The sequence below is a fragment of the Gordionus sp. m RMFG-2023 genome, chromosome 2 (assembly GCF_954871325.1).
Source record: "Gordionus sp. m RMFG-2023 chromosome 2, tfGorSpeb1-WG-v2, whole genome shotgun sequence".
Classification (NCBI taxonomy): Eukaryota; Metazoa; Nematomorpha; class Gordioida; order Chordodea; family Parachordodidae; genus Gordionus; species Gordionus sp. m RMFG-2023.
Window position 1 is genome coordinate 474,728 of NC_088776.1, and position 15,068 is coordinate 489,795.

Sequence of the window (15,068 nt, forward strand, 5' to 3'; positions counted from 1 at the left end):
ATTAGGACTAAGAGTGGAAACTATTATTTGAGTCAAAATATATTTAAATGAGCTTGTACCCAATACCAAAATTCTTTGTAAATATATTACTGGTTACATAAGACTAACATTTAACATTAAAAAATTTCAAGCCAGGTCCATCCTCATAATATTTGGAAAAAATTTTCCACGCGTTCAAGACCTTATAATTTATAAAAAAAATTCTTAAGCCTAGCTCAACCCATAATAATTTTGAAAATTTTTTCCTAGCCCGGCCCATAATAATTTGTATAAGATATTCCCAAGTCAGGTGCAAGCAAATATTAATCTTGAGGAATATTTTTCAAGCCCAGTCTATCCCATATTAAGTTTCAAAACTATTTCCCAAACCCGGAGATAGTTAAATTTCTAAATAATTTTTTAACACATGAAGGGGAAATCTCGGATTTACCAATTAGTGGGTTAACTCCTTTTATCAAAATATTTGATAGGGGCTATCTATATCTTTTGTTAAGTACAAAAAAAGGCTATCTATTTAAATTACAAAAATGTTGTACGGGAAAGCAACGAAGTATTCTTAGCGTTGATAAAACCTACAATTTAAGCGAACTCTTTGTGACGCCTACTGTGTTCAAGCATATAGCTCTTTGTAAAACGGGGTTGAAAGATAAAGTACATCCATTATTTTTCGGTCCAATATTTTTGCACGGTAATTCAGATTACCGGACATATAATATATTTTTTTCTGAGCTACAGGGTGTTTTTAAAAAGCACCAAATTAATGTGGAGAATATTATTTTCGGATCCGACGAAGAATTTGCCATGGTTTCGGCTTTACGTAAAAATTTTATTACTTCCAAACATTTATTATGCACACTTCACATGAGGAGAAATTTGTCAATCTCTTTGAAAAATAGTCAAGGGGTCCCTATGAGATTAAGAGAATATATAAGTAATATGATTTTTGGTGAAAATGGAATAATATATTCCACTGATGACATTATGTTAAGAAAAAAAATGTTAAAATTTCGAAATATTTGCATAGTTAATAAATATGATAAATTTCTTAAGAATATGTTTAAAAGTTTCGAAAAAAAACTTTATGAATACGTGTATATACCTTTAAAGAACAAGTTTATATCACAAGTTTATACTAATAACAACAGTGAATCAATGAATAGTGTCCTAAAGATGATGATAAAAAAGGTTGTTCCTTTGCATACATTAATAACCATTATATCCGACCAAGTCTTTTACTATGAAAAAGAATTAGAACGAGCAGTAATTGGACTAGGAGATTATTATATCGATTCTGATTTAAGTAAACATGATAGGGTATCCCTTTTAAAATTTATTAAGGAATCTACAGCTGAAGTAGGTTCAAATAATCATAAATCAACAACAATCTCTAAATATATTACATCGTCATATGGTAAAATAACGCTGATGAGACCTAAAGGTTCGAAAAAACTATCTCATTTTAGAAGATCTAGAAAATTTAAAAAAAAATTATAAAGTTTATTAAATAATATGGCGTGAAGGATCACGAAAAACATATGTGCTTTTGATGGCGTGATAGATCATGAGGAGATAAAATAAATAATTTATGGCGAGAAAGGTCATTAAAGCACTAAAATGTATTCTATGACGAGATCGAATATGGGACACCAAATTAATGCTTTTATTGGGGATAAAAACTATGAGGAGACAAAGATTTACATAGTTTCGATATCTGTCGATTGACCCTGGCATTATGGCAATTAAATCTTGGTAAATTATATTCTTATTTATTTATAATTTTATTGAATAAACAAAAACAATATAGCAAGGTTAATAGGGCTTAATGGGGAATTTTTTAAATATATATGACGCCTACTAAATATTTAAATATATTGTAACCTGCCCGTAATATACCTCTATAATTATTTGATTGATTTAATATTAGATTCAAAGTTTAATTTATAATAATTTGAGATAATTTGTTAGGTATCAAGATATTAATATAATTATATATAAGATTACAGATGATAATATTTATATTTTCCATGATGAGAAATGTGATGAAGGCACGATATATATGTCCATACCAATAAAAGTCATAGGGACATAAAATAAGTGATTTGAATATGAAAAAAAATATGAGGGGAAAAAGGCCACCGTAGATAGTTATGTAGCACTGATAAATTAATATGGTACTAACGATGATGGTAAATTAATTTTTTGTATTATATTTATTTTTCTTTATAAATATATGATATAATATATAATATGAATATAGTGAGATTTATTATGATCGAAGATTAGAGGTCTTCATTGAGATAATTTCTAAATAAAATCGGCTACCACGTCTTTTGTTTTAAAAATTTGCTCATTAAAAAATTGTCCTACCACGCCTATAATATAAAATAATTATTTGTTTATTTATAAATGTTCTAATTTTGAATAATATGACTTGACGCGCTCACCGAATTAAATTTATTTTAACATTTCTGTTATCTCTATATAATTGAATTAATGTTAAATGCAAAATATATTTGTAAAATATTTTAATAATTTGAGATAATTTTTCAGGTTTATAGATATTAATTTATATTAAAATACACATAGTGTACAAGATAAATAAGAGGGGAATTAATAAATTTAGAAATATTGAGATTCTTTTAGCCATGGCATACCACTCACTAATTTTATTTTAAAAATATGACATTTTAATATGTTATTAGAATGATCGACAAAGAATATTAGAGGGAATTGATATATGAATCTAAGCGTAATTCGGATCTACCTACCCGAGCTTCGAATAAGACAAAAGGATTTATGGTATAACTCATTTTCATTTTAAAATTATGACACAAAATATATATTTTATAAAATGCATTCATAAAAGCCTCGTATGAAAATTTCGTATGGAGTTAAAAAGGTTCCCAGCATGATGATCAAAACAACTTATTAAATATTTTACTATTTTAGTTATGTAATTTTTTGAAAATTAATGAATGTATATTTTGTAAATTTATGAACTAAATTAATTATTTATAATAAATATATATATTTAAAAAATAATGGGTCAATAATTATGTTATTTTCTAAATATATATTTACATTTTTTTTATTCTTATATTTTGAAATTGTAAAATAAATAACCTAATTAATATCTAAATAGTCTTTTTTTTTGATATATAGAGAGGATTATGTCTATAAATGATCAAAATTGTAGTCAATTTTATAAATATAATAAGAAATAAATGATATATTATAATAGGTGTTAATGTTTAAATTTTGTTTTCAGGGAAATATAGTGTAAATGTATGGTAAAATAGTTGATAAAATCTAATTTGATTGCCCAAGTTTATTTATTATCATCATTTTGTTTATATCACAGTTAAGTTATCATAATATAACGTTAATTACGGCAATTCTTAGTTTAGTTATTTTAATTTTACCTTATATACGGCAATTCGTAGTTTAGTTATTTTAATTTAACATTAAATACGGCAATTCGCAGTTTAGTCATTTTATTTTAACATTAAATACGGCAATTCGCAGTTTAGTCATATTAATTTAACATCATATACTGTTTAGAAAATTTAATTTAACATTATATACGGCTATTAGTAGTTTAGTCATTATAATTAACAACCACAATTCGTAGTTTAGTCATTATAATTTAACATTAAAAATCGCAATTAGTAGTTTAGTCATTATAATTTAACATTATATAACGGCAATTCACAGTTTAGTCATTTTATTTTAACATCATATACTGTTTAGACATTTTAATTTAACATTAAATACGGCAATTCGTAGTTTACTTAATTTAATTTAACATTATAAACCGCAATTCGTAGTTTAGTCATTTTAATTTAACATAATATACTGTTTAGAAAATTTAATTTAACATTAATTACGGCAATGCGTAGCTTAGTCATTTTAATTTAACATTAAATATGGCAATTCGTAGTTTACTCATTATAATTTAACATCAACAACCGCAATTCGTAGTTTAGTCATTATATAAACATTAAATACGGCAATTGACAGTTTAGTCATTTTAATTTAACATCATATACTGTTTAGAAAATATAATTTAACATTAATTACGGCAATTCGTAGTTTAGTCATTTTAATTTAACATTATATAACGGCAATTCGCAGTTTAGTCATTATAATTAAACATTAAATACTGTTTAGAAAATTAAACATTAATTACGGCAATTCGTAGTTTAGTCATTTTAATTTAACATTAAATATGGCAATTCGTAGTTTACTAATTTTAATTTAACATTAACAACCGCAATTCGTAGTTTAGTCATTTTTATTTAACATATAATACGGCAATTCGCAGTTTAGTCATTTTAATTTAACATTATATACTGTTTAGAAAATTTAATTTAACATTAATTACGGCAATTCGTAGTTTAGTCATTTTAATTTAACATTATATACGGCAATTCGCAGTTTAGTCATTTTAATTTAACATCATATACTGTTTAGAAAATTTAATTTAACATTATATACGGCAATTCGTAGTTTAGTCATTATAATTTAACATTAACAATCGCAATTAGTAGCTTAGTGTATATAATTAAACATTATATAACGGCAATTCGCAGTTTAGTCATTTTATTTTAACATCATATACTGTTTAGACAATTTAATTTAACATTAAATACGGCAATTCGTAGTTTACTTAATTTAATTTAAGATTATAAACCGCAATTCGTAGTTTAGTCATTATAATTTAACATTAAATATGGCAATTCGTAGTTTAGTCATTTTAATTTAACATAATATACTGTTTAGAAAATTTAATTTAACATTAATTACGGCAATTCGTTGTTTAGTCATTTTAATTTAACATTATATAACGGCAATTCGTAGTTTACTAATTTTAATTTATCATTAAATGCGGCAATTCGCAGTTTAGGCATTTTATTTTAACATTAAATACGGCAATTCGCAGTTTAGTCATTTTATTTTAACATTAAATACGGCAATTCGCAGTTTAGTCATTTTAATTTAACATAAAATACGGCAATTCGTAATTTATTCATTTTAATTTAACATTAAATACCGCAATTCGTAGTTTATTCATTATATTTAAACATTATATATGGCAATTCGTAGTTTACTCATTTTAATTTATCATTAAATACGGCAATTCGCAGTTTAGTCATTTTATTTTAACATTAAATACAGCAATTCGCAGTTTATTCATTTTATTTTAACATTAAATACGGCTATTCGTAGTTTAGTCATTTTAATTTAACATTAATTACAGCAATTCGTACTTTAGTCATTAAAATTTAACATTAACAACCGCAATTGGTAGTTTACTTAATTTAATTTAACATTATAAACCGCAATTCGTAGATTAGTCATTTTAATTTAACATAATATACTGTTTAGAAAATTTAATTTAACATTAATTACGGCAATGCGTAGTTTAGTCATTTTAATTTAACATTAAATATGGCAATTCGTAGTTTACTCATTATAATTTAACATCAACAACCGCAATTCGTAGTTTAGTCATTATAATTAAACATTAAATACGGCAATTGGCAGTTTAGTCATTTTAATTTAACATCATATACTGTTTAAAAAATATAATTTAACATTAATTACGGCAATTAGTAGTTTAGTCATTTTAATTTAACATTATATAACGGCAATTCGCAGTTTAGTCATTATAATTAAACATTAAATACTGTTTAGAAAATTTAATTTAACATTAATTACGGCAATTCGTAGTTTAGTCATTTTAATTTAACATTAAATATGGCAATTCGTAGTTTACTAATTATAATTTAACATTAACAACCGCAATTCGTAGTTTAGTCATTTTTATTTAACATATAATACGGCAATTCGCAGTTTAGTCATTTTAATTTAACATCATATACTGTTTAGAAAATTTAATTTAACATTAATTACGGCAATTCGTAGTTTAGTCATTTTAATTTAACATTAAATACGGCAATTCGTAGTTTACTTAATTTAATTTAACATTATAAACCGCAATTCGTAGTTTAGTCATTTTAATTTAACAAAATATACTGTTTAGACATTAATTACGGCAATTCGTAGTTTAGTCATTTTAATTTAACATTATATAACGGCAATTCAGTTTAGTCATTTTAATTTAATATAAAATACGGCAATTCGTAGTTTAGTCACTTTATTTTAATATTAAATACGGCAATTCGTAGTTTAGTCTCTTTATTTTAAGATTAGATACGGCAATTCGTAGTTTAGTCACTTTATTTTAAGATTAGATACGGCAATTCGTAGTTTAGTCATTTTATTTTAACATTAAATACGGCAATTCGCAGTTTAGTCATTTTAATTTAACATAAAATATTGCAATTCGTAGTTTATTCTATTTAATTTAACATTATATACGGCAATTCGTAGTTTAGTCATCCAATCTTCCATAATTTTATCTAAATTTAACATTAATTTACGCAATTCGTAGTTTAGACATGGCAATTCGCAATTTACCTGGCAATTCGTAGTTTATAGCAATTCGTATTTTAGTCATGGCCTTTTGTAGCTATGTGAGGGATTAAGTTTGGGTTAACCTAAAAAAAATAAGGAAATCAGGCATAAATATAAAACATTATTATTGAAATAAAACGAACATTAAAATACTGTACTGAACCTGTAAAGGGGTCATTATATGCATATCTCTAGTAGTTGGGAGGCTATCATCAAAAAATAAAATTTGTCTAGTTGGGGACTTGTCAAGACTATCGTGTTTTTCTGAACATTTATTTTGTATTTGTTTATTATTAATGGTAGATATATCAATATTTAAACAATTATAAGGAGGAAATAAAGAAGGGTTTGTTATCTAAAATAAAAACAGAAGAATAAATTAAAAAATATAAATGCATTGAACCTGAAGAGGAGTCAATATAAGGTTCAACTCCTAGAAATAGTGGGGACATTATCAGAAGTTAAAATAGATGTATTCTATAATATAAAAGAGTATAAAAAAATATATATAAGGCTAACTTTATTTTGAGTTGTTAGTAGATTTTGTAGGGCCTCGCTATCCCTAGTGCGTTTCTTTTTTTGATTGATCTGCCATCTTTTTCTTTTATTAATGACGGATAAATCACCACCTGTACAATCAATAACTGAGGTTAGGACATGGCTTGTTATCTAAAATAAAAACAAAAGAATAAATAAAAAAAATAAATGCATTGAACTTGATGAGGAGTCAATATACCACCTGTACAATCATTAAATGAGGGTAAGACAGGGCTTGTTATCTAAAATAAAAACAAAGAATAATATAAAGAATATAAATGCAATGAACCTGAAGAGGAGTCAATATTAGGTTCAACTCCCTAGAAATAGTGGGGACATTATCAGAAGCTAAAATAGATGTATTCTATAATATAAAAGAGTATAAAAAAAATATATATATAAGGCTAACTTTATTTTGAGTTGTTAGTAGATTTTGTAGGGCCTCGCTATCCCTAGTGCGTTTCTTAGATTGATCAGCCATCTTTTTCTTTTATTAATGAAGGATAAATCACCACCTGTACAATCATTAACTGAGGTTAGGACATGACTTGTTATCTAAAATAGAAACAAAAGAATAAATAAAAAAAATAAATGCATTGAACTTGATGAGGAGTCAATATACCACCTGTACAATCATTAAATGAGGGTAAGACATGGCTTGTTATCTAAAATAAAAACAAAGAATAATATAAAGAATTTAAATGCAATGAACCTGAAGAGGTGTCAATAATAGGTTCAACTCCCTAGAAATAGTTGGGACATTATCAGAAGCTAAAATAGATGTATTCTATAATATAAAAGAGTATAAAAAAAATATATATAAGGCTAACTTTATTTTGAGTTGTTAGTAGATTTTGTAGGGCCTCGCTATCCCTAGTGCGTTTCTTTTTTTGATTGATCTGCCATCTTTTTCTTTTATTAATGATGGATAAATCACCACCTGTACAATCATTAACTGAGGTTAGGACATGGCTTGTTACCTAAAATAAAAACAAAAGAATAAGAAAAAAAAATAAATGCATTGAACCTGATGAGGAGTCAATATACCACCTGTACAATCATTAAGTGAGGTTGTGACATGGCTTGTTATCTAAAATAAAAACAAAAGAATAAATAAAAAATTAATGTATTAAACTTGAAGAGGAGTCAATATTAGGTTAACCTCTCTAGAAATAGTGGGAATATCATCCATCATAAGCTAAGTATTCTAAAATGAAAAGTATAAGCCTTTTTAGTATATATAGATGAATAACTTTATTTTGCATTAGGTAGATTTTATTGGGCTTCATGTCTAAAAATATTTTCTATAAAAAAAATAAAATAAAATCAATAAAAAATAAAAATAAGTACGTACCGATGACATGACGTAGCGATGACATGACGTCACGATGACGTAATGAGGACATCGGAAAATTATAATATAGATATAAAGCGAAAGAAATGTGATAACTTGATCATTAACAAAAATGTAACATTTTAAAGCTTCAAAATTATTATTTTTGTTTTAAGTTTTATATATATGATAATCTAAAAATATAAAAATAAAATATTATCTTTATTTATAATAATATTTGAATAAAATGGTTATATCTAACAATGTAATCACGATACCATTTTCATCTTACTTCCATTCTATTTAAATTATATAATACTCTCATTTATTAAAGCCTGGTGATTTTACTCATAGATGACACAAATGTTTAGGCTTCTACTTGCCAAATCTTGAGGCTTACAACCTGGAGATTTTGCTTATAGACAACAAAAGTTTAGAATATATTTGCTGAATCTCGAGGCTAAAAATTATTTGGGCTATTGATGGTTTTTCGAAATCGATCCAAAACGGACTTTTTATAAAAATATACATATACTCTTAATACATATATTAAATATTCTCAAAAAGATATAAATAACATTGAATACAAACACAAAAATAATTTGTAATATTTTATTAATATAATTTATACATTTTTAATAGAAATTGGGTTAAATATACTACGAGGTTATTATAAATTGGATCGGATATGATTGTATTATACTTAAATCAAACATTTAATTTTATAATAGTATTTAATTTGGTTTTAAAATTTGACATAATTTATCTCTTTTTCATTAATAAAAAATTCGCCATCTTTTTAATATTTTTAAAAGCACAAAAATGAGTAAGTCATTCAATGTTGGACAGAAATCGAATCCTAATTATGGAAATAAGAATGATAACACAAAACAAATGGGTAATAGAAGCTTTTACCAAAATAAAAATGTACCAAACCAGATAAATCCTATAACACCAGTTAACGAACCAATGCCCGAGATGGATATACCTAAGCCATCCGGGAAATGCCGTTTATTTGTTGCTAACATAATTAACGATATATCAGAAGAAGACTTCAAAAATATATTCAAAGATTATGGAGAAGCTACAGATGTTTTTGTTTCCAACAAGGGATTTGGCTTTATTAAATTAGTAAATTTTATTTGAATTATTTATTTATGTATTTATATATAGGAATCAAAAGCAATGGCTGAAAAAGCCAAATGTGATTTGGATGGATTAATATTAAATAACAAAATTTTGAGGGTTAGAATTTCAACATCTGGAACAGCCTTAAAAGTTCTAAACTTATCCCAGCATGCAACTAACGAAACATTGCTTGTTGCATTTTCTATTTTTGGACCTTTAGATAGAGCAGTTGTTATTGCTGATGAAAGAGGCAAAAGTACTGGTGAAGCAATTGTTGAATTTTCTAGGAAAAATAATTGCCAAATGGCTATGAAAAAAATAAATGAAGGCGTATTTTTGGTTACTGGGTAAATTTTTATATTAATATTGCATCATAATATTTGCAATATAGATCTATGAGGCCAGTTGTTGTGGAACCTTATGAAACACAAGATAATGATGCTGGCGTGAGTGAAAAGAGTGTGATGAAGACACCGGAATATTTAAAGTTTATTTAAATTTTGGTTGATTATTTATATAAATTCTTGCAGAGAAATGAGTCAATCACCAAAATTTGCTCCTCCAGGAACTTTTGAATATGATTATGGCAATAAATGGAAAGCTCTTTACCAACAAGAAAAAATACAAAGAGAATTGCTTGAGAAAAAAATTCAGGAAGATAGGGAAGTGTTAGAAAATGACATGGAAAACACTTTACATGAACATCAAACTATGATGCTAAGACAAGGTTATTAAAAACATGATTCACAATAAATCAGTTTATACCATTAAATTAGAAAATTATGTCCTGTTGTTCAACAAAATTATTTTTGAATTTTTTTAAATTTAATCATATAAGTGTATCCTAGAAAAGAACTATAACTAATTTTCAATTTGTATTTAATATTCACAAATTTGTTGGTACATGATTTTGTTGAGCTAGGATGGGTATAATGTGAGATATCATTGAATTCCATGATTATGCAGAAATTAAATACAATTCCCCTAAAACCAATTCATTATTTATAGATTTGATGCGAAGACAAGAAGAACTCAGAAGAATGGAAGAAGGAATTGCTCAATTTAAAAAGTTTACTTGCTAAATTAAAAAAAAGTTATGTTAAAATAATTTATTAGGAATAAAGATGGGTCTGGCCAAAATAGAGACAATTTCTATCAAGTTTTAAAAACTTTATTATGGAATGATATAATTACAAATAATTTTAGGGAAATTTCAATTCTTATCAACAAAATTATTCACAATCAAATGTTCCCTTTCCTAACCAAATGAATCCTATGAATATGAATCAAGATATGTCCCAAGCACGACCTATGTTTAAACCTCATGAACAATTCCCGGTAACATTTATTTTTAAATTTGAGTTTTGAGCACATGCCCAAATATTAAATGTGACAAAAAATATTTTTCACAGACTATATTAATATAATAAATTTTATTTATTTTTAAATATGATAGCATAAATTTAAACCATTCTTGTTACTTATTTGTTCTTATGCCCATTAGATATAAGGATTGCTTTAAATTTTATTAATATTTCTTTTATTCCTCAAATGAAAATAAATTACTAAAATTCTATATTTACAAGCTAGAAATTAAAATATATAGACAGGATTTTGAGGAATTATTTAATTTGAATAATCGATATTTAAATATTATTATTATGAACAACAAACCTTTTCAAACATGCTACTTTTTTAAAAACATAAATTGATTTGATTTCCATATTATGTTATTCACACCATAATCATACATTTATATACTGAACCTCACAGATGGTTACAGTATCCTGAATTTTATATAAAATTATTGAATGTTAATGCCAGTCCAGTTTTGCTTATTTATGGCTTCTAAATTTTTATCCATTTTTGCACAATCTTTGATTTGAGACTTGGCTTAACCATATTAAAGTTGGCTAAAGTTAAGTGATTTAAAAATATAGTTATCAGTCTTAATTAAGACACTAATTATTTGACTCCAAATTAATATACCAACTATAATAGATCATTTGATAATATGACCAATATGATTTTGTTCTTAGTCACACCTTTGTTATTGTAATATGAATTTACTTAATTTTTATATTTAATTAAAAAAATTTGACTTTCTTCTATGATTTTTTTAAAAAAAAATACATATATCTTGTTCATATTTTACTGATTATCATAGAAAATTGAATATTTAAGGGGCATATTTTTGGTAATGATCCCACCCCAAAGCAAATAAATGCTAAAATAATATGTAGTTATTGTTAATTTTAGCCTAACATATCCTAAATGATGTATATATATATGAATAATGCTTTAATTATAGTTTTAAAATATTTTACGCTTCTTTGGAAAACAATATTTTTGTTATACTTTCACTATATGATTTGTTTCACCACTAAATCCAATACTTAATGGAACATATTTATTGATATTCAAGTTATTTTAACAAAATTAAATTGTCCAAATTTAAAAATAAACTTTTAGAAAGATTCGAAAAATTTATGCTTTTATTAATAAATATGTAACAAATTCAAAATTTTTAAAACCGAGAGATATTTGATATTTTTTTATTAGAACTTTTTTTTTATTTCTCTTCTTATTATTCTCAATTAGGCCCTGTTAAAATTGGGCAGAAAAATTAAAAAATTTGTTACTTCCTTATTAATTAAATTTATTTTTATATTTGAATATTATATCTGATAATTATGTAAAATCTCTATGGTCTGAAAGGACAGTATTTGGGCCATTCAGCTAAACCCATCATAGATTGGTTAGAATTGAATAAAGTTGGACCACCACCATTCTATATTATATTTATATTACTAATGGATGATTTCTTTGTGTTAGCTACTAACCTTATTATGTACCAAAGATATTTTTAATTTTTTTTTTACAAAAATTTGATACATTTAGATTATATTTTATTTAAAATAATATATTTTTGATGGTTTGGTGTGAATAACAGATTGAACAAATACATGATTGAAAAGGTTTATTAATTTATCACATATACTATTTTTTTGCACGAATTTACATACATTAAAATGATTTTACATTACATAACTACATATAATAATATTTTTTTGATTTTAAATAGGTTTGATTAGATTAGCTGCAAAAATATTTGTGGGCTGGAAATGTCTTTATTATAATAACAGCCTTAAATTTGTAAAAAATATATCTTTTTTTAAAGACCATTTGGCAAAATATGAGTGTATGGTACACATACATATTAGCCAATTCTTATTTTACTATATCTGAAATCACCGACAATGATGGCTTTATGGAATGCTTAAAATTTTTAAATCAAATATAGATAATTCTAAATTACAACATTTTTTGTTTTTGACCCACTTATTAAAAAAAACACTTTAAAAAGGCAAATTTATTTACTTACACAACTAAATTGAAAGCTACACAAATTTTAAAAGTTACAAATCATTTTTTTTGATAATGATAAATTTCATAAAAATAATACATTTATTTGCACTGTAAAAATTCTTCAGATTTTAACCAAAAAATATTCAATTTTATAAAATCTTGTAATGTTAATAGAGTTGAAAAAAATGAATTAACTCACATATTTGGTCTTTGCACTAACCCTGACTTTTCTTTGAATCATACCTTTAATTTTTTAAAACATTTTGTTTTGCAATATAATTTTTATTATGCATTAGTCAACTTGAAATGGAGCTCTTGTATATCGACTCATGATCTGCAAATCATCATGTGGCCCCCCAACACACTCTATCCTTTTATTTGTAGACAAAAATATTATAAATTTCTATTAATTATGTAATCTTGTATCAGGCATTTAAATAATATTTATTTTGGGCTGGGCTTTTTGGGACAGATTTTGTTTGGCATTGGACTGGGTTATTTTTTAAAAATAATTTTTGGTCAGGCTTGAAAAATTAGGCTCAATGCAAATCAGTAATTTCAACCGCCAGCTGTCTTTTAACAAAATTAACATTAAATCTTTTTTTTTATAAAATTTAGATGATCAAATGTCAAATTTGTAATTTTTTTTGTTAGAACCTCGTAATAATATAGGTTATTCAATTTTTTTGGTTGGAGATCTTGGAAAAGTTTGTCAAAATCCTCTGAATCACTTTTTCCAAATTTCTACCAGTTATCTTTATAAGATAATTCTAACTAATTTGGTTTACAAAGATCAAACATTGAATAAATCAAGTCCTGACCGATAGAAATTAGACTATTTTAAGAGCAAATGCCTCACCATTTGTGAAGAGTGCCATGCTCGTAATAAATGTAATATGGTAAAAAACGACTGAATATGTATTTGAATTACATTTTTTAAAAATCCATTATAGATCCGTCCTTGCAAATTCAATTGTTCTGGGCTTCACCCAATTTTTTTTATATTTTAAACGTATGGCTTATAAATTAGACCCAACAATACACAAAATCAATTAATTTGTTTTTACAAATAAATTACATTTATATTCTGATAAAATGTTCCATATTATTTTTTTCAATTTTTAAAAAAAATATTCTTCAAGCCTGGCCTAGTTTGATTTAAAAAAAAATTTATGAGCCCAAACAACAATTTACGGCACTAATTGCTAGGCTATATTCATTGTATATAATTATTAAATGTATATTTTTCTAGGATTAAAAACTGATATTCAAAATGGAATTGCGATATATACAATTGAAAGTTCATTAGTCTGTCATATAGAGCGAAGATCTTATCTTATGTGTGTCCCACCTACAATTGCTGCCAGAGCATTTAGAGCAAAAAGGGACTTGTTTTTTATACTATTTTTTTAAGCCCTAAAGTGAATTCAATACAGCAAAACATTTTCCAATATCTGAAGAGTTTTACACTTTTTCCCGAAAAATTCAAAATGTGATTTAAAATTTTTTTTTATCTTCTGGCAATTAATTTTTTTGAATAAAGGGAGTGGGGGGAGTGTACAAGTAATTTTAATTTGCTTAGAATAAAATTTTCTGCATACTACCTCCCTTCCCTTCCCAGTTATGTCAGTGAATGTAAACATTATTTTACATTATTATGATTGAATTTCGAAATTTTTAATGCGTTGATTATTTTATTCCTTCTCATAAATGTTTGGAGGTTTCAATTTTTTTAAATATAAATAATTGTTTTATTTTTTATTAATTCTGTCGATTATTTTTTTTCTTCTCATGTCCATTTTTCATTCATTATAGAATTTTTTCTCTAAATGTGGTAATTGCAAGAAGACTCAGAATAAAAAGGGAGGATTTTCTACTTCTTATTACATAGGACATTTAATCTAAGATTTTCCAGAAAAGGATGACAGGTGGCAACCCTAACTATTATTTATTTTCAGGAAATGAAGGATCAAGTAGATATCACTTTATTCTAGATAGGACATATTTTTTTCTGTTTTAACAGGGATTTCTCCCATGTTCCAAAAATGTTTTTACCTACTTTCTGTAATATATTTTTCACATATTGTTGTTGTTAAAGGATATATTTAAAATATATAGATATATAAAACATATTGAGATACATGATACAATTACGATATAATTCTGATATTTTATTTATTTATAATTAAATTATTATATATTACTCGCTTTTATTATAAAA

The 15,068-nt window shown here is 25.2% G+C and overlaps 1 protein-coding gene and 1 long non-coding RNA gene across 6 annotated transcripts in view; both read left to right on the forward strand.

The window, feature by feature from the left end:
• Positions 1-1,467: 1,467 nt before the first annotated feature.
• On the forward strand, positions 1,468-3,040 carry LOC135924816 (uncharacterized). Its single transcript, XR_010571417.1, has 4 exons — positions 1,468-1,749; positions 2,033-2,186; positions 2,703-2,799; positions 2,867-3,040. It is a non-coding gene; the product is annotated as an uncharacterized LOC135924816 (long non-coding RNA).
• A 6,082-nt stretch (positions 3,041-9,122) lies between these two features.
• The window catches only part of LOC135923475 (paraspeckle component 1-like), a 31,365-nt gene continuing 25,419 nt past the window's right edge, over positions 9,123-15,068 (forward strand). For 4 of the 5 annotated variants that reach the window (XM_065458237.1, XM_065458238.1, XM_065458239.1 and 1 more), the window contains exons 1-7: positions 9,123-9,481; positions 9,524-9,825; positions 9,870-9,965; positions 10,009-10,205; positions 10,487-10,547; positions 10,595-10,637; positions 10,685-10,816. In XM_065458237.1, coding sequence (XP_065314309.1) covers positions 9,173-9,481; positions 9,524-9,825; positions 9,870-9,965; positions 10,009-10,205; positions 10,487-10,547; positions 10,595-10,637; positions 10,685-10,816 — 1,140 coding nt within the window. In that variant the 5' untranslated portion in view covers positions 9,123-9,172. The remainder of the gene's footprint in view (positions 9,482-9,523; positions 9,826-9,869; positions 9,966-10,008; positions 10,206-10,486; positions 10,548-10,594; positions 10,638-10,684; positions 10,817-15,068) is intronic. The other variant, XM_065458240.1, reaches the window with a different exon arrangement.